The sequence below is a fragment of the Saccopteryx bilineata genome, chromosome 7 (assembly GCF_036850765.1).
Source record: "Saccopteryx bilineata isolate mSacBil1 chromosome 7, mSacBil1_pri_phased_curated, whole genome shotgun sequence".
In the NCBI taxonomy this organism is placed as follows: domain Eukaryota; kingdom Metazoa; phylum Chordata; class Mammalia; order Chiroptera; family Emballonuridae; genus Saccopteryx; species Saccopteryx bilineata.
In genome coordinates this window covers 85,811,192-85,836,230 of record NC_089496.1, presented here as the reverse complement: position 1 = coordinate 85,836,230, position 25,039 = coordinate 85,811,192, and the positions used below count along the sequence as shown (strand labels likewise).

General features: G+C 55.3%; 1 protein-coding gene across 2 annotated transcripts; it reads left to right on the top strand.

Moving 5' to 3' along the window:
* The first annotated feature begins 1,894 nt into the window (after nt 1-1,894).
* LOXL4 (lysyl oxidase like 4) lies at nt 1,895-24,966 on the top strand. 2 transcript variants are annotated; one of them, XM_066239700.1, is made up of 15 exons: nt 1,895-2,126; nt 7,162-7,470; nt 8,047-8,225; nt 9,092-9,297; nt 11,010-11,048; nt 11,204-11,423; nt 12,540-12,723; nt 12,856-13,010; nt 13,546-13,713; nt 15,336-15,498; nt 18,058-18,301; nt 19,442-19,557; nt 20,237-20,373; nt 21,167-21,278; nt 23,326-24,966. In XM_066239700.1, the coding sequence occupies exons 2-15, from the start codon at nt 7,194-7,196 to the stop codon at nt 23,394-23,396; spliced, it is 2,271 nt and encodes a 756-aa protein (XP_066095797.1). In that variant the 5' UTR covers nt 1,895-2,126; nt 7,162-7,193; the 3' UTR covers nt 23,397-24,966. The 2 variants fall into 2 exon arrangements, with proteins under 2 accessions (XP_066095797.1, XP_066095798.1); XM_066239701.1 differs by lacking the exon at nt 1,895-2,126 and adding an exon at nt 2,446-2,513.
* Nucleotides 24,967-25,039: the final 73 nt, after the last annotated feature.

Here is a 25,039-nt window from a genome sequence, read left to right as displayed (position 1 = left end):
TGACTCCCACAGCAATAACATTTAAGGCTGAGATGGCCCCTCAGCTGAGATAATCCCACCACTCCTAAATCAGGGGGCTGAGCCTGGGACTGGAGCCCCTCACTTCTCAAGGAGGGGGGGGTTCCCAGAGGACCCCTTGGCAGATCCCTCTTTCTACTGGTCCCCAGCCTCTGCCTCTGCCCAGAGCTTTGCAGGTTTAAGTACTTCCGGGCAACATCCATTCATTCCCGGACTCTAGCCGGGCCAGCCCTGGCTTCCAGGATATTTTTAGCTCTGGGCAGCCAGTCCAGGCCGGTGATTGGCAGCAGGCGGGGCCCACCGCGTTTTCCAGCCTTCTGTGTTGTTCCTGGCTGGGCAAGAGAGGTGTCTGGGCACGGGGAGGGGGCCAAGGCATACCTGGCACCGCAGCCCACAGCTGCCTCATTGTCCCTGGGGGAGGGGCTGGGCTGGTGCTGCTGCTACTGACCCAAGGCTAGGAGCATTCTTTCCTGTTGATTCATCACAGGGAATGCTTTGGGCCCGGCTGGGGCAGGACAGGGGCACTGGGGGGACACCTGAGACATGGGTGGCCGGCCAGGGGAGGAGAGCAGTCCTCTGGCAGCCAAGACAGTGTGTTGCCCAGGGCTCAGAAAGGTCTACCTTGTCATCCTAGCTCTTATCACACTCTGCCTGTGCTTGTGTGTGTTTACACATCTGCCTCCCCCCAGACTGGGAAGCCCCCTCCCCCACAGCGTCTAGCACTCCAGCACCCTGTCTAGCACATAGGAGAAAATCAATAAAGGATTGCTGAATGAATGAGCCTTTGGAAGGATACTCAGGCAAGGTGGGGCAATGAGGGGGAATCAGATAGTACTGCTCTGATCCTAGGGAGGAAGCTGGAAGGTTAGAACTCTGCCCATTTTACAGACACAGATGGGGGCACTGAGGCATTGGGAGGGGCCAGGGCTGTGGAAAAGAATTTGAAGGAAACGGACTGGCACCTGGGTGCTCAACTAAGCTGATGGAACTCTGCTCTTTCAGCCTTTCCTACTTTTGTCTTATTTCACGTCACCCCACACAGGGGTCCCCAAACTAGGTCCCGCGGGCCACATGTGGCCCCCTGAGGCCATTTATCCGGCCCCCCGCCGCACTTCCGGAAGGGGCACCTCTTTCATTGGTGGTCAGTAAGAGGAGCACTGTATGTGGTGGCCCTCCAATGGTCTGAGGGACAGTGAACTGGCCCCCTGTGTAAAAAGTTTGGGGACCCCTGGAAGGGCCAGAATTTCTCACTCCATTCTGTAAGGGGCTATAATGAAGAATTTAAGTTCCTGGTGACTTGGGGAGCAAGTTGTATCTCTTAGGGCTCAGTGTTCTCAACTGTACAATGGGCAGAACAGAGGCCTCATACTCAGAGTACTCAATAAATTTTGAGGGGCCAGGACAACAGAAAGGACCCTGTTATTTCAAAGAGAACACACCTGCACCCACAGCATCTGGATCACATGAACCGAGCCCACAAGCCCCTGCCCGCACTCCCAGAAGAGAGTCTGCCTTGTCCTGGGATTGACCGGGAAGCGCTTCCATATGAAGGCCCCATGGGCACCTTCCTGGCACGCACTGAATGTAATTCCCAGGTCAACTGTGGGAGGTGGGCCTATCACCCCGTTTTGCAGAGGAGGAAACTGCGCCTCGGACAGGGACTCACGAGGCCAGAGTCGCACTTCTGGCGGACGCAGCCTACTGGCGCTGAGCCACTGTCTTCTGACGGGATTCAGATCCTCCTACCATCCCTCCCGCTGCCGCTCCAAGGAAAACAGCTCCCCCTCCCCGGTGACCCCCACCGCAACTTCGCGGCTTTGGGATTTCCCAGGCCGGCCGGGCCGCGGACACAGCGTACGCAGGCTGGCACCCCGCCACCCGGGCCCGCGCCTGGCCAGGGGTGCAGGGCGTAGGGGCCGCGGGGCGGGGCGGGCCGCCCGCCTCCTCCAGGGCCGCCCGGGGCGGGGCCTGCGGGGCCTCCTCCGCGCCCGCTGGGTGGGGGGCGCCCGCGCCCAGCAGGATAAAAGGGCCCCAGGCGCCCCAGGAGGCCCGTTAGCGCTGCTTCGTCGCAGCGCCCGCCCAGTCCCGGACCGTCTGCGCTCCAACTGGTGAGCCCCCGCCTGTCCCTGGCCCTGGGTCTGTCTGCAGCTGTCCTGCTGCCCGTCCACTTCCGTCTCTCTGCGGGTCTGCAAGCCTCTGAGGGTTCCTGAAGGCTGGGCGCCGGGAGGGCTGTGGGTCCCCTGGACAGTTAGCCCAGCTCCCAGTCGCTCACTACCTTGCTTCCAGTGGCAGTCGCCAAGCTGGGGAGGTTGGCCCCAGGCCCGCCCTGGCCTCGGGCTTCCAGCGTGTCTTGTTTGTGAGTGCGCTGCAAGTAACCATTTCTCTGCCTTCTCACCCAGGACGAGGAAGGAGAAGGGGCAAGGCAGATTCGGATGTCACTTCTGTGACTTGGGGGACAAAGACGCAGAGCAGAGGCAGGCTCTCCAACGAAGGAGGTCAGAGCTGATTAGAGAGGGAGCAAGGGGAAGGGGAAAGGCAGGCAGAGGATGGGGGGGGGGGCTGAGGACTTCAGCTCCCACATGTCCTGTGCCCGGACAGGTAGAGCTCAGAGACCATTTGCTGGCACTGCTTCAGGTCACCATAATCAGCGATCCTAGGGGGGTTTCAGGGCTAAGAGGCAGGGAGAAGGGGCTTCCAGTGATCGGAGCCTGGTGTTCACCAGGACTGCACCTTCACTGCTTTCTCCTGAACACCCTTGGACATTTCCAGCCCTTCCTCGGGGGCCGAATGCCAGAGTCCCATAGCAACACCTGGAGCAGGTGCCTCCCTGCTTCAAGCTGCCAGGGTCCTGGACCTGCCATTGGGTTGTACTCCCGCTGGCGCCTACCCCAGTGCCCTCACACTCCAGCGGGTCATAAATTAACCAGCAACAGGGTGGAATTTCATTCATTTTCCTGCCTCCCTTCCTTCTCCCCCTCCTCCTCCAACCTCCGTCTGTCAGGGCTGAGCTCCTGACTTCTAGAGCTGGGCTGTCTGGGTTTGAACCCAGGCCGGGCAAGTTACGTAGCTTCTCTGGGCCTCATCTTCTCGTTTGTGAAGTGGAGCTAAGTATCCAATAAATATTTTTATATTATATTATTATTATTATTATTATTGTTATTATTATTGCTAACCCCTACCCTTCACCCTATCTCCTTCTCCTTCACTTGGGAAAAGAGCTGCCACTTTGAGGCTGTTTCCTTCTCTAAAGGAGGCTTTTCAGCCTGGTCCTCTTTTCTGTGCTCAGCACTGGGGGTACCAGGAATGGGGAGACCCTGCGGAGACTGGTTGTGGAGACAGGAAGCAAACACACCAAGTACCAGGAAGAGGGGGCCGGGGAGAGGGCTTAACGGAGGGGCAGCACTTGAGCTGGGTGTTGTAGGACTTGATCAATCTGACATAGAGGGAAAGGATAGTCCCAGAAGAAGGAACCGTGAGAGCAAAGGCCTGGCGGCTGGTAACTGAGGATTATGTTGGGGAATGTGAGGAGACAAGTTTGGTGTGAGCAATAGCTGTGGAAGGACCTGCAGGAGGCAGAAGGCTGGAGAGAGCGGTTCCCCGGGTTCCTGACTCGGTCCCGCTACTGCCCATCCACCTCCTGGGCAGCTTTCAGGGAAGGGAGCTGCCGTGGCCTGGCACCCAGGGTCCTGTAGCAGGAGCCCATCCCTGCCTCCAGGGAGGCCCTCTGGAGGGGAGGGAGCCTGTTGGCCCCGGACTGTCCACAGACTCGAATAAGACCTCCATGATGCTGTGGGACATCAGCCACAGCCACACAGGCAGACCTGCCCATCACGCTCCTTAGCCAATCAGAGCACGTCTTAGAGAGACACCCCCCCCCCCAGTGCCACCCCTTCTCAGAGAGAGGAAAGCAAGCACTGACTCAAGTCACATTAACAGTCTGGTGGCAGAGTGAGTAGCATCCTGACTCCCGGAGACAGGGAGGGGTACTCTCTCAGGTCAGACCCAACCTGTCCACTGTGTCCTTTTTATTTATTTATTTATTTATTATTCATTTTTAGAGAGGAGAGAGACAGAGGAGAGAGAAGGGGGGTAGGAGCTAGAAGCATCAACTCCCATATGTGCCTTGACCAGGCAAGCCCAGGGTTTCGAACCGGCGACTTCAGCATTTCCAGGTCAACGCTTTATCCACTGCACCACCACAGGTCAGGCTGACTGCTGTGTCCTAACAGCTGGAGGACCTGAGCCCAATCCTTCCCATCCTCTCTTGTCATCTGCAGAAGGTCCCTTCCCACAGTGACTTAAGTTTGGCTCAGTCCCTAGTTGTCTACCCCTCCTCAGGGGTGATGGAGGAGGGGATGGGGTCATCCCACGCAGTGAAGAGCACTCTGCTTGTGGTGACAGCCGGCTGGGGGCCCCACAGGCTCCTGAGTGGGGAGTGGTGTGAAAAAGCAGAGTTTAAGCCTGGAAAGGAAGTACAGGAGGAGTCGGAGGAGGGGACTTCAGTGGTGAGAAGGAGGGAGAGGCAACGCGGGGCTTCAGGAAGGGGAGAGAGAACCTGGGCTCAGGAAAAGGCCAAGCTGGAGGACGTCGCAAAGAAGGTCACCAGGGGCTTGCTGTTGAGTTAGGATGTGGCCTCTACTGTGTCTTTATCCAAAGAGCAGCTGGGACCAACCTAGACCAATGGCTCTAGGGAAGCTGTTAACACTTGCTGTTACTGATAGTAAACTGTCAATTGAGAGCTTGCTCTTCTCAGGGTTTAAGATGGATTCATTCATTTAACCATCACAAGAATCCTATGAGGTAGGTGCCACTATCCCCATTTTACAGAGAGGAAACTGTGGCACTGAGAAATTAGATCACCTGCCCAACACCACCCAGAAACCCACTGGCAGAGAAGGATGTGACTCCAGGCTGTCTGACTGCCAGTGTGTATGTGTAAGGGCTGTGCCTGCCACCTCAAATCCACGCAACCACGATATTTACTGGGTGCCGCCCACATACCTGGCTCTATTCTGGGCACTAGGGGCACAACACCACATCCCTATTTCTGTGGAGTTTCATGCCTGAGCCTGTCGGTGTTCTTTTTGGAGCCTACTCTACCCAGTCCTGGGCTGGCCCAAGCAGGAGGACTGGCAGCTGAAGGCGGCGGGGCTGGGTACAGGAAGGAATGAGTGATTCTCAGCCAGACACCAGCCTCTGGGGAGAGGGGTGGCACAGGACCCCCCGGGAAGGGGTAGTCTTACGATGCAAGCACTGAGCAGGGAGCCAAGAACCCAACTTTCTCCAGCCACTGCCCCAGGCAGCCTCAGCTCCCATCAGCAGCAGAGCCTGGCAATGCAGGAACTTCGGCATGGATGGCTGCAGACGCTGACAGCTCCAAGCAGCTGTCACTTTCTCTGCTATGCGCCTCCCCGACCCTGGTCCTGGGACCAAGGCTGCTAATGTACGAGGGAGAGAGGAAAAGCCCCCAACCTCATCCCCTTTAAGGACCCAAAGAGCATCTGGTTACAGCCTCCTGAAGACAGGAGCCCTCTGGTGGGTGCTCACTGCCTAGAACACCTCCCCAGGCTCCTCCCTTCCTGCAGGATGAGGGAGAAGCTTCGTGGTGCACGAGGCCCTTGACCATCCGGCTCCAGCCTGTCCCTCCTGCTCTTGCACAAACGCACCTCTTCTCTTTCCTCCTCTCCCCATGCCGTTCTGCCTGGCATGCCGATTTTTCCCTTTGGGGAGAACTGTTCTTCATCTGACAAGGTCCAGGTTAACTGTCCCTTTTCTGAAAGCCTTTCCTAATTCCTCTGCTCTGGGCCTCCTGAGAGCAATGTGTAGTGTCTGACATCTTCGCTTCTGTGTCGCAGCACCTGGCCTACTAATTGGCTCAAAGCAAGTGCTCCACAAATGTTTGTTGAGTCAGCGTACAGATCACTCACCTAGACGGACCTGGAGCTAGGTCTTGAGGACATAATAAGCTATCCCAGATAGAGTTTATTCTTGTATTATTACTTATTATTATATTATTTTGCATACAAACAATTGTAAACCTACTGTTGCCATACCCTGTGTCTGGTTCAACCTCCTCACTTTCAAAAATAAAGAATTAGGGCTTAGAGAGTTTAAGAGACTTTCCCAAGCCACACAGCAAATGAGCAGTACAGGCCTAGACTGCCCTCAAATGACACTCTGCTCCCGCATGCCACATGCCTTCTAGGGTGAGGGTGGCCAGGGGGCTGGAAACATCAAAAGGCAGGTGAGGGGGAACTGCCCATGAGGGTAGATATTTCTGGTCCTGAGGGCACCCCTGGGGAGTGCCCCATGGCTCAAAGGTTGGTCACCTCCTCTACTTACATATAAGATTGTATCAAGAGTAGTTATTTATTGAGCACTTACCACGTGGTAGGCTTGTGCTACGCACTTTACGTACAGTGTTGTACTTAACACAATACTGTAAGATAGAAATTATTATCCCCACTTTGCAGGTGAGGAGAATGAGTCTCAGTAAGGTTAAACTTAAACTTCCTCAAGGTCACATGGCAAATGAATGGTGGGTCTGAACCAAATTGACTAACCTCAGAGCCCAGACTCAATCAATGGCAGCCCATGCGCAGGCACACGTGCATATGCACACGCGCGCACACACATGCACACACACAGGCACACACACACACCTGTCCAGACAGGCACACACATATACACATGCACAGACACAGGCACACACCTACACTCACACAGGAACACAGGCATACACACAGGCACACACGCACACACACACACACACCTGTCCAGACAGGCACACACATATACACATGCACAGACACAGGCACACACCTACACTCACACAGGAACACAGGCATACACACAGGCACACACCTGCACATACACACACCTGCACATACAGGCACACACACCAGGCATACACCTGCACACACATACACACCTGCACATACAGGCACACACCTGCACACACACGTACATACAGGCACACACATACACACATGCACACACACAAACACATGCACACACACAGGCACACACCTGCACACACACACACACACATACACACAGAGGCACTGCCATGCTTTGTCTCTGCCAGAAACAGAGGCCTGAGGTCAGAGGTGGTGATCATTGTCATGTTTACTCATTCCCCAGGTGCCTTGGCCTCAGCTGCCCTTGAAGTCACCATGATGTGGTCCCCACCAGCCACCCTCTCCCTGCTCCTGCTGTTCTTGCGACAGGCCCCTCCCAGCAGGCTGCAGTCACCAGGCACCGCGAAGCTGCGGCTGGTGGGCCCAGGAAGCAGGCCAGAGGAGGGCCGCCTGGAGGTGCTGCACCAGGGCCAGTGGGGCACCGTGTGTGATGACAGCTTCACTCTCCAGGAGGCCACCGTAGCCTGCCGCCAGCTGGGCTTTGAGGCGGCCTTGACCTGGGCCCACAGTGCCAAGTACGGCCCAGGGGAGGGTGAGTGACTGGTGCTGCCAAGCAAAATGACAAAGAAATGGTAATGGGCTTCTCTCAGGGGCGGGGCTCACCGAGGCCCGAACAGAACGCATCAGACACCTGCCCACCCTTTAATACCTAACTCAAATGCCCTCCTCCACGAGGCATTTCCCGAGTGCCCAGGTGCAAAGCCGCCTGCTCCACCCTCCCATCCTGGCATGCAGTGAGGACACCGCTGCCACCAGTAGCACAACCACAAGGCTAACTTCCCTGAACACTGATGGGCGCACAGTGGGTGCCTAGCAAATGTTGAATTAATAAACTGACGGATGAATGGGTGAACAGATTGGTCTAATTACTAGATCTATGTGGCATTTTCCAAAAACAGATTCTATAGGGTCTGATGCCAAGAAGAGCAGCAAGCAGGGCTGTAGATAATAAGATCTGAGAGAGCCAACTCTTGTCCTCTCTGCACCCCATGTTTTGCTCAGGGTTTAAGAGAAAAGTTGATAACTGTGGGGTCCCATCCAGGAGGCACAGCCCATGACCTGCCTCTCCGAGTCTGTCCCTGAGTGTCGCCTGTCCCCTTTCCCACAGGACCCATCTGGCTGGACAATGTGCGCTGTGTGGGCACAGAAAGCTCCCTGGACCAGTGTGCATCTAATGGCTGGGGTGTCAGTGACTGCAGCCACTCAGAGGATGTCGGAGTGGTGTGCCACCCCCAGCGCCAGCGTGGCTATCTTTCTGAGAGAGTCTCCAATGCCCTCGGGCCCCAGGTGAGGAGACTTTTCAGGCCCTGGCCTAAGCCACCTGTTGGACTGGGGGACAGAGAGCCTCCTGGATGGTGAACCTGGAGAGGAAGGGAAGGAGCAGAGCATGGGCGGAGGCGCATCCCTGGGAGCAGGTGCACGGAGGACGGAGGGCCCCAGCTTGAGGCCGGGCAGACTAGGGAACCAGGGGCTGGGCCTGCTGGGAATCGCTGGAGCTGCTCCCCGGAAGGGAGACAGCAGGGGGGACAAGGGGCTGCCTCACCCACAGGGCCCGGCCACAATTGCTGCCTCTTCCCGGCACAAACAACCCCGAGCTAAAAACAGCCCAAGCAAACAACAGGAGCAGGCAGGGCAGGACCTGGCTCTTACCATCCACCGCCAGACAGCCTCTGTCTGAGGACAGCTGGCTCTGGCACACTAAATGCCATAGGCTAGGGCGGGTGTCTCGACATGGTCTGAGTCAACCGGGGGCTAGAGTGGGCGGGGGTCTCATGGGCCAAAGGATCCTGTGGGCGGGGCTGTGCCCATCCTCGGCTCTCCCTCGGGTGGCCTGAGGAAGGACCCTCTTTGCCTGGTGGAAGCCCAAGTCCTGAGAGCTCCCAACCTGACCCCAGGGAGGGCACAGACCTGCCTGGTTCTCTCTGGAGTGGACGAAAGGACCCCAAGCCAACCAAGGTTCTGCCTCGTATTCATCATGTGGCCTCGGACGAATGTCTCCTCCTCTCGGGGCCTCAGTTTCCTGGCCTGTCTAGAGGGGGCTGGGCGGGGTGCTTTCGAAGTGCTCTAAGCTCTCCCCCTTGGAGACCGGCAGCGGGCTCAGCGAGGGCAGGAATGCTGGGACCCAGGGTGACCATGAACCCCACACCCTGCAGGGCCGGCGGCTGGAGATGGTGCGGCTCAAGCCCATCCTCGCCAGTGCCAAGCGACGGAGCCCAGTGACTGAGGGAGCCGTGGAGGCGAGGTACGAGGGCCACTGGCGGCAAGTATGCGACCAGGGCTGGACCAAGAGCAACAGCAGGGTGGTGTGCGGGATGCTGGGCTTCCCCGGCGAGGCGTCCGTGGACAGCCACTACTACAGGTAGGAGGGCAGCTGGCTGGAGGGCGTGGGGGAGGCAGGCTGGTGGGCGCGTGGGTGAATGTGTGTGGGACCTGTGTGGGACCTCCCAGAGGTCAATGATACTGGCAAGGCTGGGTGTGTCTGGAAGGTCAGTCAGTGGGTGTTGGGGTTGGGAGGGAAACGGACACAAACAAGGAATGTTCTTGGATTTCCTGGGCTACAGATCCCTTAGAATAATTAAGAAAAAGGTATGGGGAACTTTGACACCCCGAAAGATGCCTAGAAATGGTCAGAAACTAATCGATAAAAAGAATTGGCTATAGTACAGAATACTCCTAAGATAAAAACAATTGCATGTAAAATTGTGTCCCTGCTTTAAAAACCAGACTTTACTACAGATACTTACAATGCTGCCCACAAGGACAGACGAACCGAGTTCTGGTCTCTGCTCTGCCAGTGGCTAGCTGTGGAGCTCAGTAGGGCACCTGAGTCTTATCCAATCAGCAAGAAATGACCTCAGCTTTGCCCCAGTGAATCTCCTCAACTCTGATTCAAGCCAGGCCTCAGTTGGGTTGCACGTAAGCAAGGTGTAGGGTAGGTAGGGCAGCATTTGGGAGAGGAGTCAAAATATTTTGTCAGAAATGTGACAGGACTGTCACAAGATTCCATCAGCCTGCCAATGACAGCCAGGCACAGCTCTACCTGCTCCGTGCCAGTGAACACTGGATGTTTCTCATCCAAGGAGAAACCCCACAGTTCATCCGGGCCATCTGTCCTTGCCCACCCCAATCACTTTTAGCCACTCAGTCCTGTGTCTCTGGCTCAGATGACCCTGGTCCTGAAGACCAGGCACTTGGTTCCATCCTTGGGGGTGACTGGCATGGGGGCCTCTGACCCCCACCACCTGGAAATTGTACATCTGGGCCTGGCTGCCTCACTGCGCACCCATGAGGACAGGCCTGATTATAGCCTCTGGGTGGGCAGCTGCCACCAGCACGGCCTTCACCTTCCTCCTGTCTCCAGAGGACCTCTCCCCCAGGGCCACTTTGTTCCGGGTGCTCCCTAAAGGTGCCCCTTCATCTGGAATAAAGAGAGGCCGAGCTGGGAGCGCCTGCCCCAGGGGCAGCCCAGTGCAACAGAGATTTAGTCGAGGGAGCTCGCTAGGCCCTGCGTTCCTTTCCTGTGAAACGGAGACAGACGACTGTTCGCTGTGAGCCGGTCACTCTCTCAGGGCAGCTGTGCAGCTCAGCACGGGGCCGAGATCTGTGCACAGTTTATACCCAGGGTAGTCAGCCTTTTTATACCTCCCGCCCACTTTTCTCTGTTAGTAGTAACATTTTCTAACTGCCCACCGGTTCCACAGTAATGGTGATTTATAAAGTAGGGAAGTAACTTTACTTTATAAAATTTATAAAGCAGAGTTACAGCAAGGTAAAGCATATCATAATAATTACTTACCAAGTACTTTATGTCAGATTCTCGCTAAGTTTGGCAGAATAAATCTGTATAAAACTACTATAGTTAAATCTATCTTTTTATTTATACTTGGGTTGCTCTGCTACTGCCCACCATGAAAGCTGGAACGCCCACTAGTGGGCGGTAGGGACCAGGTTGACTACCACTGGTGTACACACTGTGGGGTCCACTGCAAACTTAAAGACCACTGCGAAGGGCCAGGGTGACTGGCAGGAGCCTGCACCCACTCCACTCTCCACTTGCTTTCTCCCACCCAGGAAAGTCTGGAATTTGAAGATGAAGGATCCCAAGTTTAGGTGAGGAGCATGCCCCTGGGGAAGGATGCACAGGGGTGCGGCAGGAAGGGCCCCCTTCCAGCCCCGCCTCCCCTCCCTTCCCCTCGGCCTTGGCCTTCCAGAGTCCTGAGCTTCCCTCAACCCCTCCCCCACCCGCAGTCTCCCCTGTCTTCCAGGCTGAAGAGCCTGACCCAGAAGAATTCCTTCTGGATCCACCGGGTCAACTGCCTGGGGACGGAGCCCCACATAGCCAACTGCCAGGTGCAGGTGGCGCCGGCGCGGGGCAGGCTGCAGCCGGCCTGCCCTGGTGGCATGCACGCTGTGGTCAGTTGTGTGGCAGGGCCCCGCTTCCGCCCTCTGAAGGCCAAACCCGCACGCAAGGAGTCCCGCGCAGAGGTGGGTCCCACGCTAGTGCACCCTGGCAGGGAGGCACAGGCCCCCTTTCAGCAGGATCCAGCGTTCTGGGGAAGGCCTGGTGGGGAGGGGCTCCCGGACAGGCTGCAGGGGAGGGGCTCCCAGACAGGTCTCAGGGGAGGGCCTCCCGGACAGGTCTCAGGGGAGGGGCTCCCGGACAGGTCTCAGGGGAGGGGCTCCCGGACAGGTCTCAGGGGAGGGGCTCCCGGACAGGTCTCAGGGGAGGGGCTCCCGGACAGGCCGCAGGGGAGGGGCTCCCGGACAGGCCGCAGGGGAGGGGCTCCCGGACAGGCCGCAGAGGAGGGGCTCCCGGGCAGGCCGCAGGGGAGGGGCTCCCGGGCAGGCTGCAGAGGAGGGACAGTGGCCCCTATCAAAGAGGAATCCGTGCAGCTGGGAGGAGAGAGCCAAGCACAGGACAGCAGTACCTTGGATGTATTTAAAAGGGACCGTTTATAACCCTACCATAAATAGAAAGCTGACATCACCTGCTATGAATAGACAGTAACATAAAAACAGTAATTACATTGTAGCTATACCCCCATATTGAACCTGAGCCTGGCCCTTTGTTATAAAAAGCAAAGAGCAAGTGCTGGTGAGGTGTTACAGACAGGGCAGGGCGCATGCAATGGTCTCCTGGATGGAATAGGAAGGAGTGGAAGAGAATTACAGCTAAATAGCTTCCCCACTACGGGAGTCGGTTTCAGTAATCCCACGGCCCTGCACGCCTCTAAAGTCACTTCCCAGATCCCTCTGAGAAGCACTGATCCAGCTCAAGCCCAAAGGACAAAGGAGAAACAGGCTGGGAGAGAGGAAGGGACTTGACTGGTGACCAGGTGGCAGGGTAGTGAAGCACAGGGACCCACTCATAAGGCTCTTTCGTTAGAGCTGGACTTTGTTCTTACTGTCTCATCGTGGTGGCTCTTTGCCATTGAAGAAAGGGAGGTTGAGAAAAACCGCTTATTGGAGGTAATAGTTATGGGCAGTCAGAGTCGGTGTCTGCCCAGCTTGAAAGGGGCCGGGCTGGGCCAGGGCTCCCACGGTGGCTCAGCCCCCGTATCTCCTCCTTGGCCCTCCCTGAAGCTGGTTTTCTCCCAGCAGGAGCTAAAGGTGCGCCTCCGCTCGGGGGCCCAGGTGGGCGAGGGCCGAGTGGAAGTGCTCATGAACCGCCAGTGGGGTACAATCTGTGATCACGGGTGGAACCTCATCTCTGCCAGCGTCGTGTGTCGTCAGCTTGGCTTCGGCTCTGCTCGGGAGGCCCTCTTTGGGGCCCAGCTGGGCCAAGGTGAGTGCGGAGGCCTGGGGGAGGGTGGGGGGGGAGGGCCCAGGACAAATTATCCCCCTCTGTGGAAGGGCGGCCACAGCTGTGGGGCTGGAGATGGAGCCTCACGTGGTATTTCTCTCCCTCCCTCTGCAGGGCTGGGGCTCATCCACCTGAGTGAGGTGCGCTGCACGGGATACGAACGGACCCTCAGTGAATGCCCTTCCTTGGAAGGGTCCCCTAATGGTTGTCGACATGAGAATGATGCTGCTGTCAGGTGCAATGTTCCAGACATGGGCTTTCAGAACCAGGTGAGCTCAGGTCCTGTCATGACCTCAGACTTGGGGCCGGGGAAAGCCCTGAGACAGCTCCAGGACACCACGTGCAGCCAGAGGGGACAGGTTCCTGAGCGGCAGCAAGTGCGTCTGCTCTGGGCCCCAGCTGGCCTTCCCTCCCTCGGGGCCTGGAAAGCCACCGTCTCCCGAGTCTCCCCCGTGGGCAAGTCTCCGGTCTCTGATCTTGGTTCTCTCTTCTGTGAAACGGGGTCACAGGGTCACTATGGGGGACAGTTAATATGAAATCCCTTGCAGCCCGCAAGTATTCATCAATGGTAGGATTTGAAGGGAAGCTCTGAACAGGAGCCGCAGGAACAAGTGCTTTGAGTCAGGTTTCTCTAGCAGGCAGGGGCGTTAGGGACTATCTGGTAAAACGTCCTCATGTTACAGAGAAGGAGGCAAACCCAGAGAGGGGAGTGTCATGTCAGGGCCACCAGTTAGTGAGCTGGGGAGTCCTGAGCTCTCTCCTTCTAAGGCTGCCCCGCCCCTCACACACTTCTGACCCCCGCAGGTGCGCTTGGCTGGCGGGCGCAGCGCCGAGGAAGGTGTGGTGGAGGTGCAGGTGGAGGTGAACGGTGTCCGACGCTGGGGGGCCGTGTGCAGTGACCACTGGGGGCTCAATGAAGCCATGGTAGCCTGCCGACAGCTTGGTCTGGGTTTTGCCAGCCATGCTATCCAGGTAGGTCCCTGCCTTATTCCAAAACTTCCTAGCTCAAGCTGCTAACCACTCATTCATTCATTCATTCATTCATTTGTTCAACAATTAATTATTGAGTGACACTGGGCCAATTTAAGGCTGCATGCTGGGGATATGGCAGTGAAGACGCAGTTCCTGCCTCACGGAGCAGCGGCCAGGCGTCCCCAAACTATGGCCCGCGGGCCACAATGCGGTCCCCTGAGGCCATTTATCCAGCCCCCACTGCACTTCTGGAAGGGGCACCTCTTTCATTGGTGGTCAGTGAGAGGAGCACTGTATTTGGCAGCCCTCCAATGGTCTGAGGGACAGTGAACTGGCCCCCTGTGTAAAAAGTTTGGAGACCCCTGAGCCAGCCGTTACTGTAATGTTCACACAATGGGCACATGACTGTGTGTACAGAAGAGACAAACAGAAGCTAGGCCGGCGAAGTGGGGGGGGAACAGACAGCCCGTGCAGAGGCCTGTGGCCAGGGGAAGCTCGACTGGGTGGAGGAATCAGGGACCAGGGTGGAGTGTGGCTATCAGGGATGAGTGGTGTGAATTATGAGGTGGAGGAGGCAGGGGCAAAGCCATTCAAAGCCTGCAGTGCAGATTTTTAAAGGATTTCTTCCTGGCGTTTGGCAAACAGTTGGTGTGGGGACTAATGTGAATCCAGGGAAACACTCAGGAAACTACTGCAGCAGCCCAGGCAAGAAACAGTGCTAGCTGGGACCAGGCAAGGGGCAGTCCTGCTAGAAATAAGCGGACAGAGTCTAAAGGTACCAAGAGGCTTTGAGCGTGACTGCAATGGACACACCTCTTCAACTGCGCCCATAGTGGCCGGTTGGGCAATGCCGGGCACACCTCACCTGGAGAACGGGGGCCAACCAACCATCTGGGGTTGGGAAATGGGACAGGCCACCTGGGTGGGCAGGAAGGGAACAGGACCCTCCTCTTCAAATTGCTGAAGGCTGCCCTGTGGAGAGGGTGGGAGTAGGGCCGCATGGGATGGTGGAAGCCAGAGGCAGGGTATTTTTGCCTTGATACATGGAAGAAATGGCTACTATCAGGAGTCCAAAGTGGCATGGGCTGTCCCATCACTCAAGATTTTCAGGCTGCCCTGGCCGGTTGGCTCAGTGGTAGAGCGTCGGCCTGGAGTGCAGAAGTCCTGGGTTCAATTCCCGGCCAGGGCACACAGGAGAAGCGCCCATCTGCTTCTCCACCCCTCCCCCTCTCCTTCCTCTCTGTCTCTCTCTTCCCCTCCTGCAGCCGAGGCTCCATTGGAGCAAAGATGGCCCGGGCGCTGGGGATGTCTCCTTGGCCTCTGCCCCAGGCACTAGAGTGGCTCTGGTTGCAACAGAGTGACGCCCCGGAGGGGCAGAGCACCGCCCCCTGGTGGGCGTGCTGGGTGGATCCTAGTCGGGCGCATGCGGGAGTCTGTCTGACTGTCTCTCCCCGTTTCCGGCTTCAGAAAAATACAGAAAAAAAAAAGATTTTCAGGCTGAGGCTGAGCACAGCATGGTGGGGGTAGTCTTACAGGGTCCAAGTCACACAGATGGGAGTCAGAGAAGGTGATTCCAAAGGTTCCTCTCAACTCTGATTGGATGATGCTGGTTGTTTCCTTAGGACACCTGGTACTGGCAGGGGACAGCGGGGGCCGGGGAAGTGGTGATGAGCGGGGTGCGCTGCTCAGGCACCGAACTGGCCCTGCAGCAGTGTCAAAGGCACGGGCCCGTGCACTGCTCCCGTGGCGCGGGCCGCTTCTCCGCCGGAGTCTCCTGCACAGACAGTGAGTAGTGAGGGCCCTCGGGGCTGTGGGGCAGGCAGGCCTGGGCTCCCTGCGAAGCAAGCGTACACCTCACTTCCTCAGGGAGGGCTCAGGGCCAGCAGGGTGGCGGAGTGGAAGCAGGGCTGGACTTGGAGCACCAGCTCTGCCATCTACCAGCTGTGTGTGGCCAAGTCACAGCTCACACAGGGATCCAAACCTGGCCCTGCCCATCTCATGGAGTTATTGGGAGAATTAAAACAGAGAATATGTGAAAATAAAAGTATAACAGCCTGACCAGGCGGTGGCACAGTGGATATAGCGTCAGACTGGGACGTGGAGGACCCAGGTTCAAGACCCCGAGGTTGCCAGCTTGAGCACGGGCTCATCTGGTTTGAGCAAAGCTCATCAGCTTGGACCCAAAGTCACTGGCTTGAGCAAGGGGTCATTCACTCTGCTGTAACCCCCTAGTCAAGGCACATATGAGAAAGCAATCAATGAACAACTAAGGTGCCGCAACAAAGAATTGATGTTTCTCATCTCTCTCTCTTCCTGCTGTCCTAATCTATCCCTCGCTCTGACTCTCTGTCAAAAAACCAAAATACATACAACAGTGTTTTTCAATTTTCATGTCATGACCTATAGTTAATTTTTTTTTTTTTTAAAGAACAATAAAAAACAGAATGAGATACATTTACTAAGGGTAGCATTTTTTTTCTTGGAATTATGTATATGTATACAAGGTATAGCATGAAATATATTTTTTACTGTGGTTTGTAGTGAGGGAAAAGTTTGAAAGCTGCTGTGGAGGGCACATAAATGTGATGACACCATGGCCTCAGGCTCCCTGTGTATTCTCCTAAGCTGTGGGATTTACCCAAAAGGCTTTAGGCCAAGACCATTATCAGGCATTGGTCTGTCCGCACTCTAATTCCTGGGGCAGCAGCATCTGTTTGACATCCGCCAGCCAGGCCTGTGCCAAAATAACTACATATATCCGGTCTACAGGCTACAGGCTGGCACCAACCCAAGTGGCCCCTTGACCCTCTTCTCAAGCAAGCTTCGATGCCAGAACCTTACCCTCTCTGTTCGTGAGCTCTAGGGCTTTCTCTGTCCAGCACACCTTGGAAGAATACGGGGCCTGAGAGCACGCCCTGCCCTGCGGGTGACGGGACAGGGGGACAGGCCGAGACTCGGCGCACGGGGCGGCTCTCCACTCCCCTTCCTGGGAACATGCGCCCATCCATATTCCGTCTGGAACGGCAGCTCTGCTCCTGAACACGTTTGAGGCTTCACAACAGCTCAGCACCGCCAACCTGCCGCCTCTGTGGCATACCCGTTTGTCCTGTGATTTCTCTCATTTCTTCCCTATACTTTGTTCTCATTCTCTCTGAAAGCTCTCTCTTTCCTTTGGGAACCCTAGGGTTTGTCAGTGGGCACACGCTGGCTCTCTCCAGAATAAACCACAGGAATTTCAAGCGCATTTTTAGTGATAGTACAGGCATCACAGAGCAAACCAGCCGCATCCCCCTCTCACCGTGGCCAGCGTATAGGCTCACCCAGGGGATGCCTCTGCCCAGAACCTGACCCGGACCCTGTGTTTGCACGGACAGGCACTGAGGACAGGCAGCTTCCCTCTCGATGTCACGTGGCAGCAGCTGTGGATCTCCCCACTTCTGTCCTGTCACACATGAGGGACAGCAGTGGTATAGGAAGCAGGTGGTGTCTGGGGAGGGTAAGAGCCACTGTGCCAGGAAGGAACCAGGAGAGGCACTGAGCATTTATCAAGACACAGGCTCTATCTAGCCTGTTGGATTTGTATGCACAGAAGCACTAGGCATGTCCAGGATGCTTCACAGGGGAACGCACAGGACGCCCTGGTGTGAACACCCGTGCGGGCGATCAGGTTAGAACAGGACCTGTGGAGAAAGCGCAGGCCTATGAGCTGCAGCGGAAAGGGCTAGAAGGGAGAGCTCAGGAGAAGGCTTGGAGATTCTCTCCCCACCCCTCAACCCCCCTCTCCCAGTCACTCCCTCCCCAGTCCCTTACACTGAGGGAACTGAGGCCCACAGAAAGAAGGTGGCTAGGTTGAGGTAACCAAGTTCACTCCAGCAGCACTCCCTAACGGGGTTATATGAGCTAAGCTACACAAAGGCACTTACAGGCTGAGAAGCTTTTACAAAAGAAATACTAACTTACATCAATTACATGTTTATCATGGGCCAGACAATGATCTAAGCAGCTTACAGGTATTATCGCATTAATATCACTATTATTATCCCCATCTGACAAATGAGGAAAATGACAGACAAAAAGGTTAAGCAATTCAGAGCTAGTTAAGGGTATGGCCAGAAATGAAGCCAAGACATGACCCCAGGTGGCCTGGCTCCAAAGCCAATAGCTCCAGCTGGACGCCAGCTGCCTCCTTTGTTACTGGAACTCGCATCTCCTGACTCTTAAACCTCTCCACTCTTCTGGGGCCCCACAAAAGAGCTTAGACTAGGGGCAAGCCCGTCCCCATGCCAGAGGGCAAGCACAGCTGCCGGTCAAGCTCTGCATCCCCACCGTGCCCTCTGTGCCCAGGTGCTCCAGACCTCGTGATGAACGCCCAGCTGGTGCAGGAGACGGCCTACCTCGAGGACCGCCCGCTTAGCCTGCTGTACTGCGCCCACGAGGAGAACTGCCTCGCCCGGTCTGCCGACCGCATGGACTGGCCCTACGGACACCGGCGCTTGCTGCGCTTCTCCTCGCAGATCCACAACCTGGGCCGGGCCGACTTCCGGCCCAGGACAGGACGCCACAGCTGGATCTGGCACCAGTGCCACAGGTCAGTGCCTGCTCGTGCCATGGCTATAAAAAAGAGGGGCCATAGGGACACAAAGCAGAGTCCAGGGGCCACCAGCCTGATGTTCCTCTAGCCTCGGGCACCCTTTCCCGGGAGGGGGTCTGTGCTCTGGGTAACAGCCTTCCTTCCTAGAGGACTTACTGACCTTGCCTCTGGGAGGCAATGGGGAGTCCCAGGAACAGCAGCTGGCCTGCCCCTTGCCCTCATGAGGTACCCATGTTGATGGTGCTCAAGGGTCCATTTCCCAGTCACATCCAACAAAGCAGTCACTGCCAGACCAGCTGGTCTGTTAGAATGATACTGGACAATTTTTCCATGTCGGACTCTAGGCCTTGACTTGAAAAGCCAGATAAAGTGGGGACTGACTCTTAGAAACCTGGAGACCCAAAATAGATATTCTGTTCAGGATGCTGGCTCTGCAGGAAAAGCTAGCCGGTTTCTGCCGCAGCAAAGCAAGGTCCTCACAGCAGGGCAAGAACACGGGTCCTAAAAGGAGACAATGAGCATTCTTTCCTATCAGGAGTCCCCGGCCCAGACAGAGGGAGAGACAATGCTGGTGACAAAGACAGAGTGGAAAGGCGGTGCTTTTCCTTTAGGACACAGCCGTGGGTGGGGAAAGCCGAGAGGAGCGGGCAGCAGCTCTGGGACTTGGCCGTGCTGAGATAATAAGCACCCTTCCCTATAGCATGAACACAGTTGTCATTAGGATGGTACTGGCAACAATGGTAGCAATTTCCCGGCTGACAGGGAGCAGAGTAAGCACCGTCCTCAGCAGCTCAGCTCCTAGGCTGGTCCCTGGAAGTGCCCCTTCCCCCCACCTCCCGTTCAGGCCTTGACGCCAGGCCCCCGCCCGCTAGGGGCTGCCAGGGCAGAGCCTTCACTCCTGCTCACCTGGGTTTAGACCCTGGGCAATGGCGCAGCAGCGCCTTGCTGCTGGGCACGGGAGCCAGGAAAGCAGGCCGTGGTCACTAATCTTGGGTTTGGGAGAAGGGCACTGCCCTGATATTATAACAGTCTTCTCTGGGTAATGACGGGGCCTAGTGCCTCAATCTTCCCTGCCAACGTCTCCAGAGAGGCCCCTCTTGTGTTGCTGCCAGACTGACAGCTCTGCCCTCTCTGCAGGCACTACCACAGCATTGAGGTCTTCACCCACTATGACCTTCTCACTCTCAACGGCTCGAAGGTGGCTGAGGGGCACAAGGCCAGCTTCTGTCTAGAGGACACAAACTGCCCTGCAGGTAGGTGGCTCCCTGTCAGCACATCCTCATAGTATATTCCTCCCCCTGTGTGGGCTCACGTTCCCCTCTGCCTTGTTCAGTAACCCCGGGCATCTGGAGACTCCGGCTTGAAGGCAATTCAAAAGATCAATTTCTTACCTTCTGAAATCTTCGGTGAAAGGTCTTTACTTCTGCATTCCCAGCATACTTTGCACCAGTTTTTAAATGCTTACCACTTTTCTATTTTGGGTAATAGTTACAGACCTGTCTCATCTCTGCTAAATTCTTTGAGGGCATGGATTGTGCGATTGCCATAGGCATACTGACCGTTCCTAGCCCTTAGGAATGGCATGGTAAACACTGGCTCCTCAGAGGGATGGACAAATGTATTAGCACAGTAGAACTGGAATCTTCCAACCACATTTTCTAGGCCAACAAGGACTTCCACTAGAGCCTCTAAAGACGTCATCTTGATCACAGATGGGGTTTGTTACAGTGCTGGGTTCATGGTCAGTAGGAATTCTGGCTCTGATACTGAGGCAGGTCATGTAACTGGACGTCGGGTCCCTATCTGATTGAATGTAAGCTGTGACTGGTAAGGCTGGGGCGAGGAATGAACGATCAAGTACCAGAAAGCCCTAGCACAGTGCTTGCTAACGCCTACACCAGGGCCTCAGGAACTCGGTACCCTTCCTCACAGGGCTGCAGCGGCGCTATGCCTGTGCCAACTTCGGAGAACAGGGAGTGACCGTTGGCTGCTGGGACACTTACCGGCATGACATTGATTGCCAGTGGGTGGATATCACAGACGTGGGCCCTGGGGACTATATTTTTCAGGTAAGGAGGGCTATGGGGACTCCCTGCAGTGACCTCATTTCCTCTAGATGTTTTAAAAGCTTCCTTGAGGGCCCTGGCCAGTTGGTTCCATGGTAGAGCGTCGGCCTGGCGTGCGGAAGTCCCGGGTTCAATTCCCGGCCAGGGCACACAGGAGAGGCGCCCATCTGCTTCTCTACCTCTCCCCCTCTCCTTCCTCTCTGTCTCTCTCTTCCCCTCCCGCAGCCAAGGCTCCATTGGAGCAAAGATGGCCCGGGCGCTGGGGATGGCTCCTTGGCCTCTGCCCCAGGCGCTAGAGTGGCTCTGGTCGCGACAGAGCGACGCCCTGGATGGGCAGAGCATCGCCCCCTGGTGGGCGTGCCGGGTGGATCCCGGTCGGGCGCATGCGAGAGTCTGTCTGACTGCCTCCCCATTTCCAGCTTCAGAAAGGTGCAAATAAATAAATAAATAAATAAATAAAAAATAAATAAAAGCTTCCTTGAGGTCAGAAGGAAGAGCATCATATCGCCAACAGGTCTGGCATTGAAGGAGCTATGCATGCTATCGGGGATCCAGAGGACCTGGTTTGAGTCCTGATTCAGTGGGCAGTGGGTAGTCACAGCTTCTCAGTTGTGACTTCTGGGTCTCCATCTGAAAATGCCCACCTCCTGGGGCGACTGTCAGGATTAATGAAGCAAAGAATGTAAATGTGCTTGTAGGACTGCACAAAGTATTATATAAAGGATTATCACAGTCACTGTCAGCTCACTCAGAAGTCAAATCGCCTATGTTCGGCTGTCCCCTCCTCTCACTCCAGGTGGTTGTGAACCCCAAATATGAGGTGGCGGAATCCGACTTCTCCAACAACATGATGCAGTGCCGCTGCAAGTATGACGGGCACCGGGTCTGGCTGCACAACTGCCACACAGGTAGCTGAGCTGCGAGCCGCCGCGGGACAGCCCTGTGGGGGCCCGGGGAGCGGCAGAGGGATCGTGTGTGACTTGAATGCGTGTGCAGAAGGCTAGGTGGGGACAGAGTTGAATTTGACATCTTCACAGGAAGATTTCCAGAACAAATTGATCAGACAGTCAAGCCTCACTCAACAGCTGCTTCTTCTACTCCCCTCTGTCCTTAAGGTTGTATGGATTGTAAACTCCGTTTCCCATCTGTCCCACAGCCTTCCCTGTTACTGTTACTTCAAGCCATGTCGGGATTTCCCTTTTCCAGTCACCTTCCCGCCCTTTCATGCGGCCTTTCTTAGTTGCCTCCATCCTAAGCTGACTCCTCACAGGGTAAAGTAGAACCCCCCAGATCTGGGTCCTGTCTCCAGCTCTGATCACTGCTTGCAAGAAGTGGACCGTGGAGAACAGGGCTCAGGACACATGTGGGCTGGCAGTTCAGACAACAGAGGAAGCAGTGACCCAGTGGGGGCAGAGCGAGGAGGTAGTTGCTCTTCTTATTGATAAAGAAAGGTAGCAAACCCTCCATCTTTAAGTTTAAATGTTTGGCTTTGCTATGGGCTGAGTGTGTTCACACTCACACTTGTATATGTGGGGTGGGGCAGACTTGTCCATTCAGTTGACAAACATTAAGACCTGTTTCTGTGCTGAACACTGAGCCAGGCACCAGGAACAGAAATTAGAGTGAGATGGACAGCTCATTGTCATGTAGGGTGAAGAGACATGCAAATAGATCACCCCCACACTCCCGAGTACCCTAAACTGGTACGAACTAAGTGCTGAGCAGAGACAGAAGGCAACAACCCGGAGGAAGTGATATTTGAACTGGGTTTCAAAGGCAGGGCAGACGTCAGAGAAGGGAGGAGTAGGAGAAAGAGAATAGGATTTGGCTTCAAAAGGCTTCACTGGGTGCCAAATTCAACTCTAACCACTTTCTAGCTGTAAGACGGTGAGGAGATCTCCACCTCAGAATTGTTCTCTATTGTACTTCAAACTCACTAAGGTTGTTTGCAGAGAGGTTATGATGGTTCTTGCTGAGACTAGACTTTATTATTGTGTGGGCTTCTGGGAACAATTGATAAATTATAGTCAAGGGGGAAAAGCATCAGATTTATGTTTCAAAAGATAACTGGCAACAGATGGAAGACAATGAGAAGAGGAAGAAGAAATCATCTAAGGTCTGAATTTGTGTGACTGAGCAGATTTCGCTGCCATTCAATGAGGCAGGAATGTGAGAGGAATCAGGAATTAGAATCCCAGGCTGCGCATATGCAGACAGCAGATCATAATGCTGGAAGTGGGCTGCATGGGACCCAGACAGTGAGGAGGGAAAAGAAAACAATGCGGTTCTGACCTGTGAGGTCATTGCAGAAGAGACAGCACACTTGGATGAGAGTCTGCAGTTATTTAATGAACAGACTATTTACAGAGGTGCAAATAAGACTAAGGAAACAAGGAGTGTTGAGACATCCAGGGATAGCCAAGAGTGAGAAACTGTATTCACCTTTAGGCTTGAAGGGGTGGAGGGTATCCTGGAAGCAGGTGAAGCCAGAGCTTGGATGAGGGGAGGGCCTGGCCTCGAGTTAGTGGACCATCACTGCCCAAACAGGGGAAAAACACCCCAAATTCTCTCCTTTGCCCTCTCATCTCTTGCTGTTGCTTCCCACTGACCTAAATCAAACAGAAACCAGAGGAGGAGGGAGCCAGAGTGATGCAATCTATGGGTCAGTGCTCAGGGGCACAGAGAGGACAAGTCAGGGTGGAGACTGAATCGGGAGGGGACAAAGCAGAGTACACAGCACAAGTTTCTGCATCCACCAGCCTATTCTTCCCAATGTCCCTGAAGCTACCATCTGCCAGCCTGTTTCTACAGAGTAAACTGGGGTCTGTGCCCATGACTGACCTGACTGCCGTGCAGGATGAGCTGAGCAGAATGTCTGTGTGGTCGTGGAGCTGCGGGGGAAGAGACGCGACTGTGGTGGGGTTGGCTACTCACCTGTTTTCCTTTGGCCCCCAGGGGATTCATACCGAGCCAGTGCGGAGCTCTCCCTGGAGCAGGAGCAGCGTCTCAGGAACAACCTCATCTGAAGCCTTTGCTGTGCATTCCCAGCTGTTGCCCACACACCAGATACCTCAGCTTATTGGAGCCATGCCCTTCATAGAACCCTAATTCAGAGGGAAAGGGGCCAGTGCCAAGGGGCACCAGGAACTGCTCAGGAAGCCTTTTGATGGCAAGATACCAAACCAGGATGGTTCTGCTGCCTTGGGATGGCTCTGGGCCTGTCCCCCAACGGCCTTTGGTCTCCGGACTATGACCTCTAAGCTTTGTTCAGCTAAACTCCTCTTCCAGAAGGAGGCCCAGTCTTTCTTGGATTTTGCCCCCAAGTTCCTGTTTCGGGAGTAATCAGTTCCTTAGGGACAGGCTATGGCCCAGTCCCCCATAAACGGTGCTCTGCAGATGTCTTGGAGTAGAAGAAGACAGGACCAATACACAAGAGGTGGAATTAGTCTCTGCAAGGAGATCAAAGCAACACAACTTGTGCCAAAGTCACAACTGGTAGAGCAGCTAGTGAATTCATTCCCTTGCTCGATCTGTCCTCAGTTAGAACTCATCTGTCCTGCTCTCTGAGTCTGTTCTTTAGTGCCCTTCCCTTTATCTGACACGAGTGTTTCTAATCCCTGGAAGCTTACGCCACCAGCACCAGTTGCTGAGTGCTTGAGAAGGGGCAAGATATGCAGAAGGGGCCAGATAGGGCTTCCTGTAGTGCAGTAAGAGATGGTCCAGCAGAAATCCTGCTGGCTAATATGGGCCGCAGGCTCCGCCAGGGCCTCTGCCAAGGAAAAACTGGACCTGGCAGGCAACAAAATGTTCACTCAAGATCACTGTGCATCTCAGGACTGGCCTCAATTTCAGGTCTCAACCAAGTTTCTGAAGTGAATTTTGCATCGAATAAGTTTTTGCAAGGAAAAGAACGTCAGTCAAGCCACTCATCTCTGTAGGAATAAGAAGATAGGTCTGGGCGAGTGGGGGACAGGAGACTATGGAGGAACACTTAATTATGAACTAAACCTAGGAAAGGCCACCATCCCTTCTTGATATGACTGTGATATGCTCTTGCTCAGGTAGTATAAAATCCTATGTCTTCCAGCACTGGCCGGTTGGCTCAGTGGTAGAGTGTCGGCCTGGCGTGCAGGAGTCCCGGGTTCGATTTCCGGCCAGGGCACACAGGAGAAGTGCCCATCTGCTTTTCCACCCCTCCCCCTCTCCTCCCTCTCTGTCTCTCTCTTCCCCTCCCGCAGCCGAGCCTCCACTGGAGCAAAGTTTGCCTGGGCGCTGAGGATGGCTCTGTGGCCTCTGCCTCAGGTGCTAGAGTGGCTCTGGTCGCAACAGAGCGATGCCCCAGATGGGCAGAGCATCGCCCCCTGGTGGGCGTGCTGGGTGGATCCCAGTTGGGCGCATGTGGCAGTCTGTCTGACTGCCTCCCTGTTTCTGGCTTCGGAAAAATACAAAAACAACAACAACAACAAAAAATCCCATGTCTTCTTGGACATGATTCTTCATCTTTTCTCCACTTAGACACACTTAAGAGATGATCCTTAGAGGTCTGACACCGCAAGGCCAATAAAGGTTGCTCACCACGGACTGTTACAAAGACAAGACCAGCGTGATTCTTTGCAGTTCCCAGTACACTAACTTGACCCTCTCCACTCCTGCTGAGCTGCTGACTAGG

Coding starts and splice junctions, on each gene's coding strand:
- LOXL4 (XM_066239700.1), top strand. CDS start 7,194: ATGATGTGGTCCCCACCAGCCACCCTCTCCCTGCTCCTGCTGTTCTTG. Junction 9,298..11,009: donor GTGGACAGCCACTACTACAG/GTAGGAGGGCAG, acceptor TCTCCCACCCAG/GAAAGTCTGGAATTTGAAGA. Junction 11,049..11,203: donor ATGAAGGATCCCAAGTTTAG/GTGAGGAGCATG, acceptor CCTGTCTTCCAG/GCTGAAGAGCCTGACCCAGA.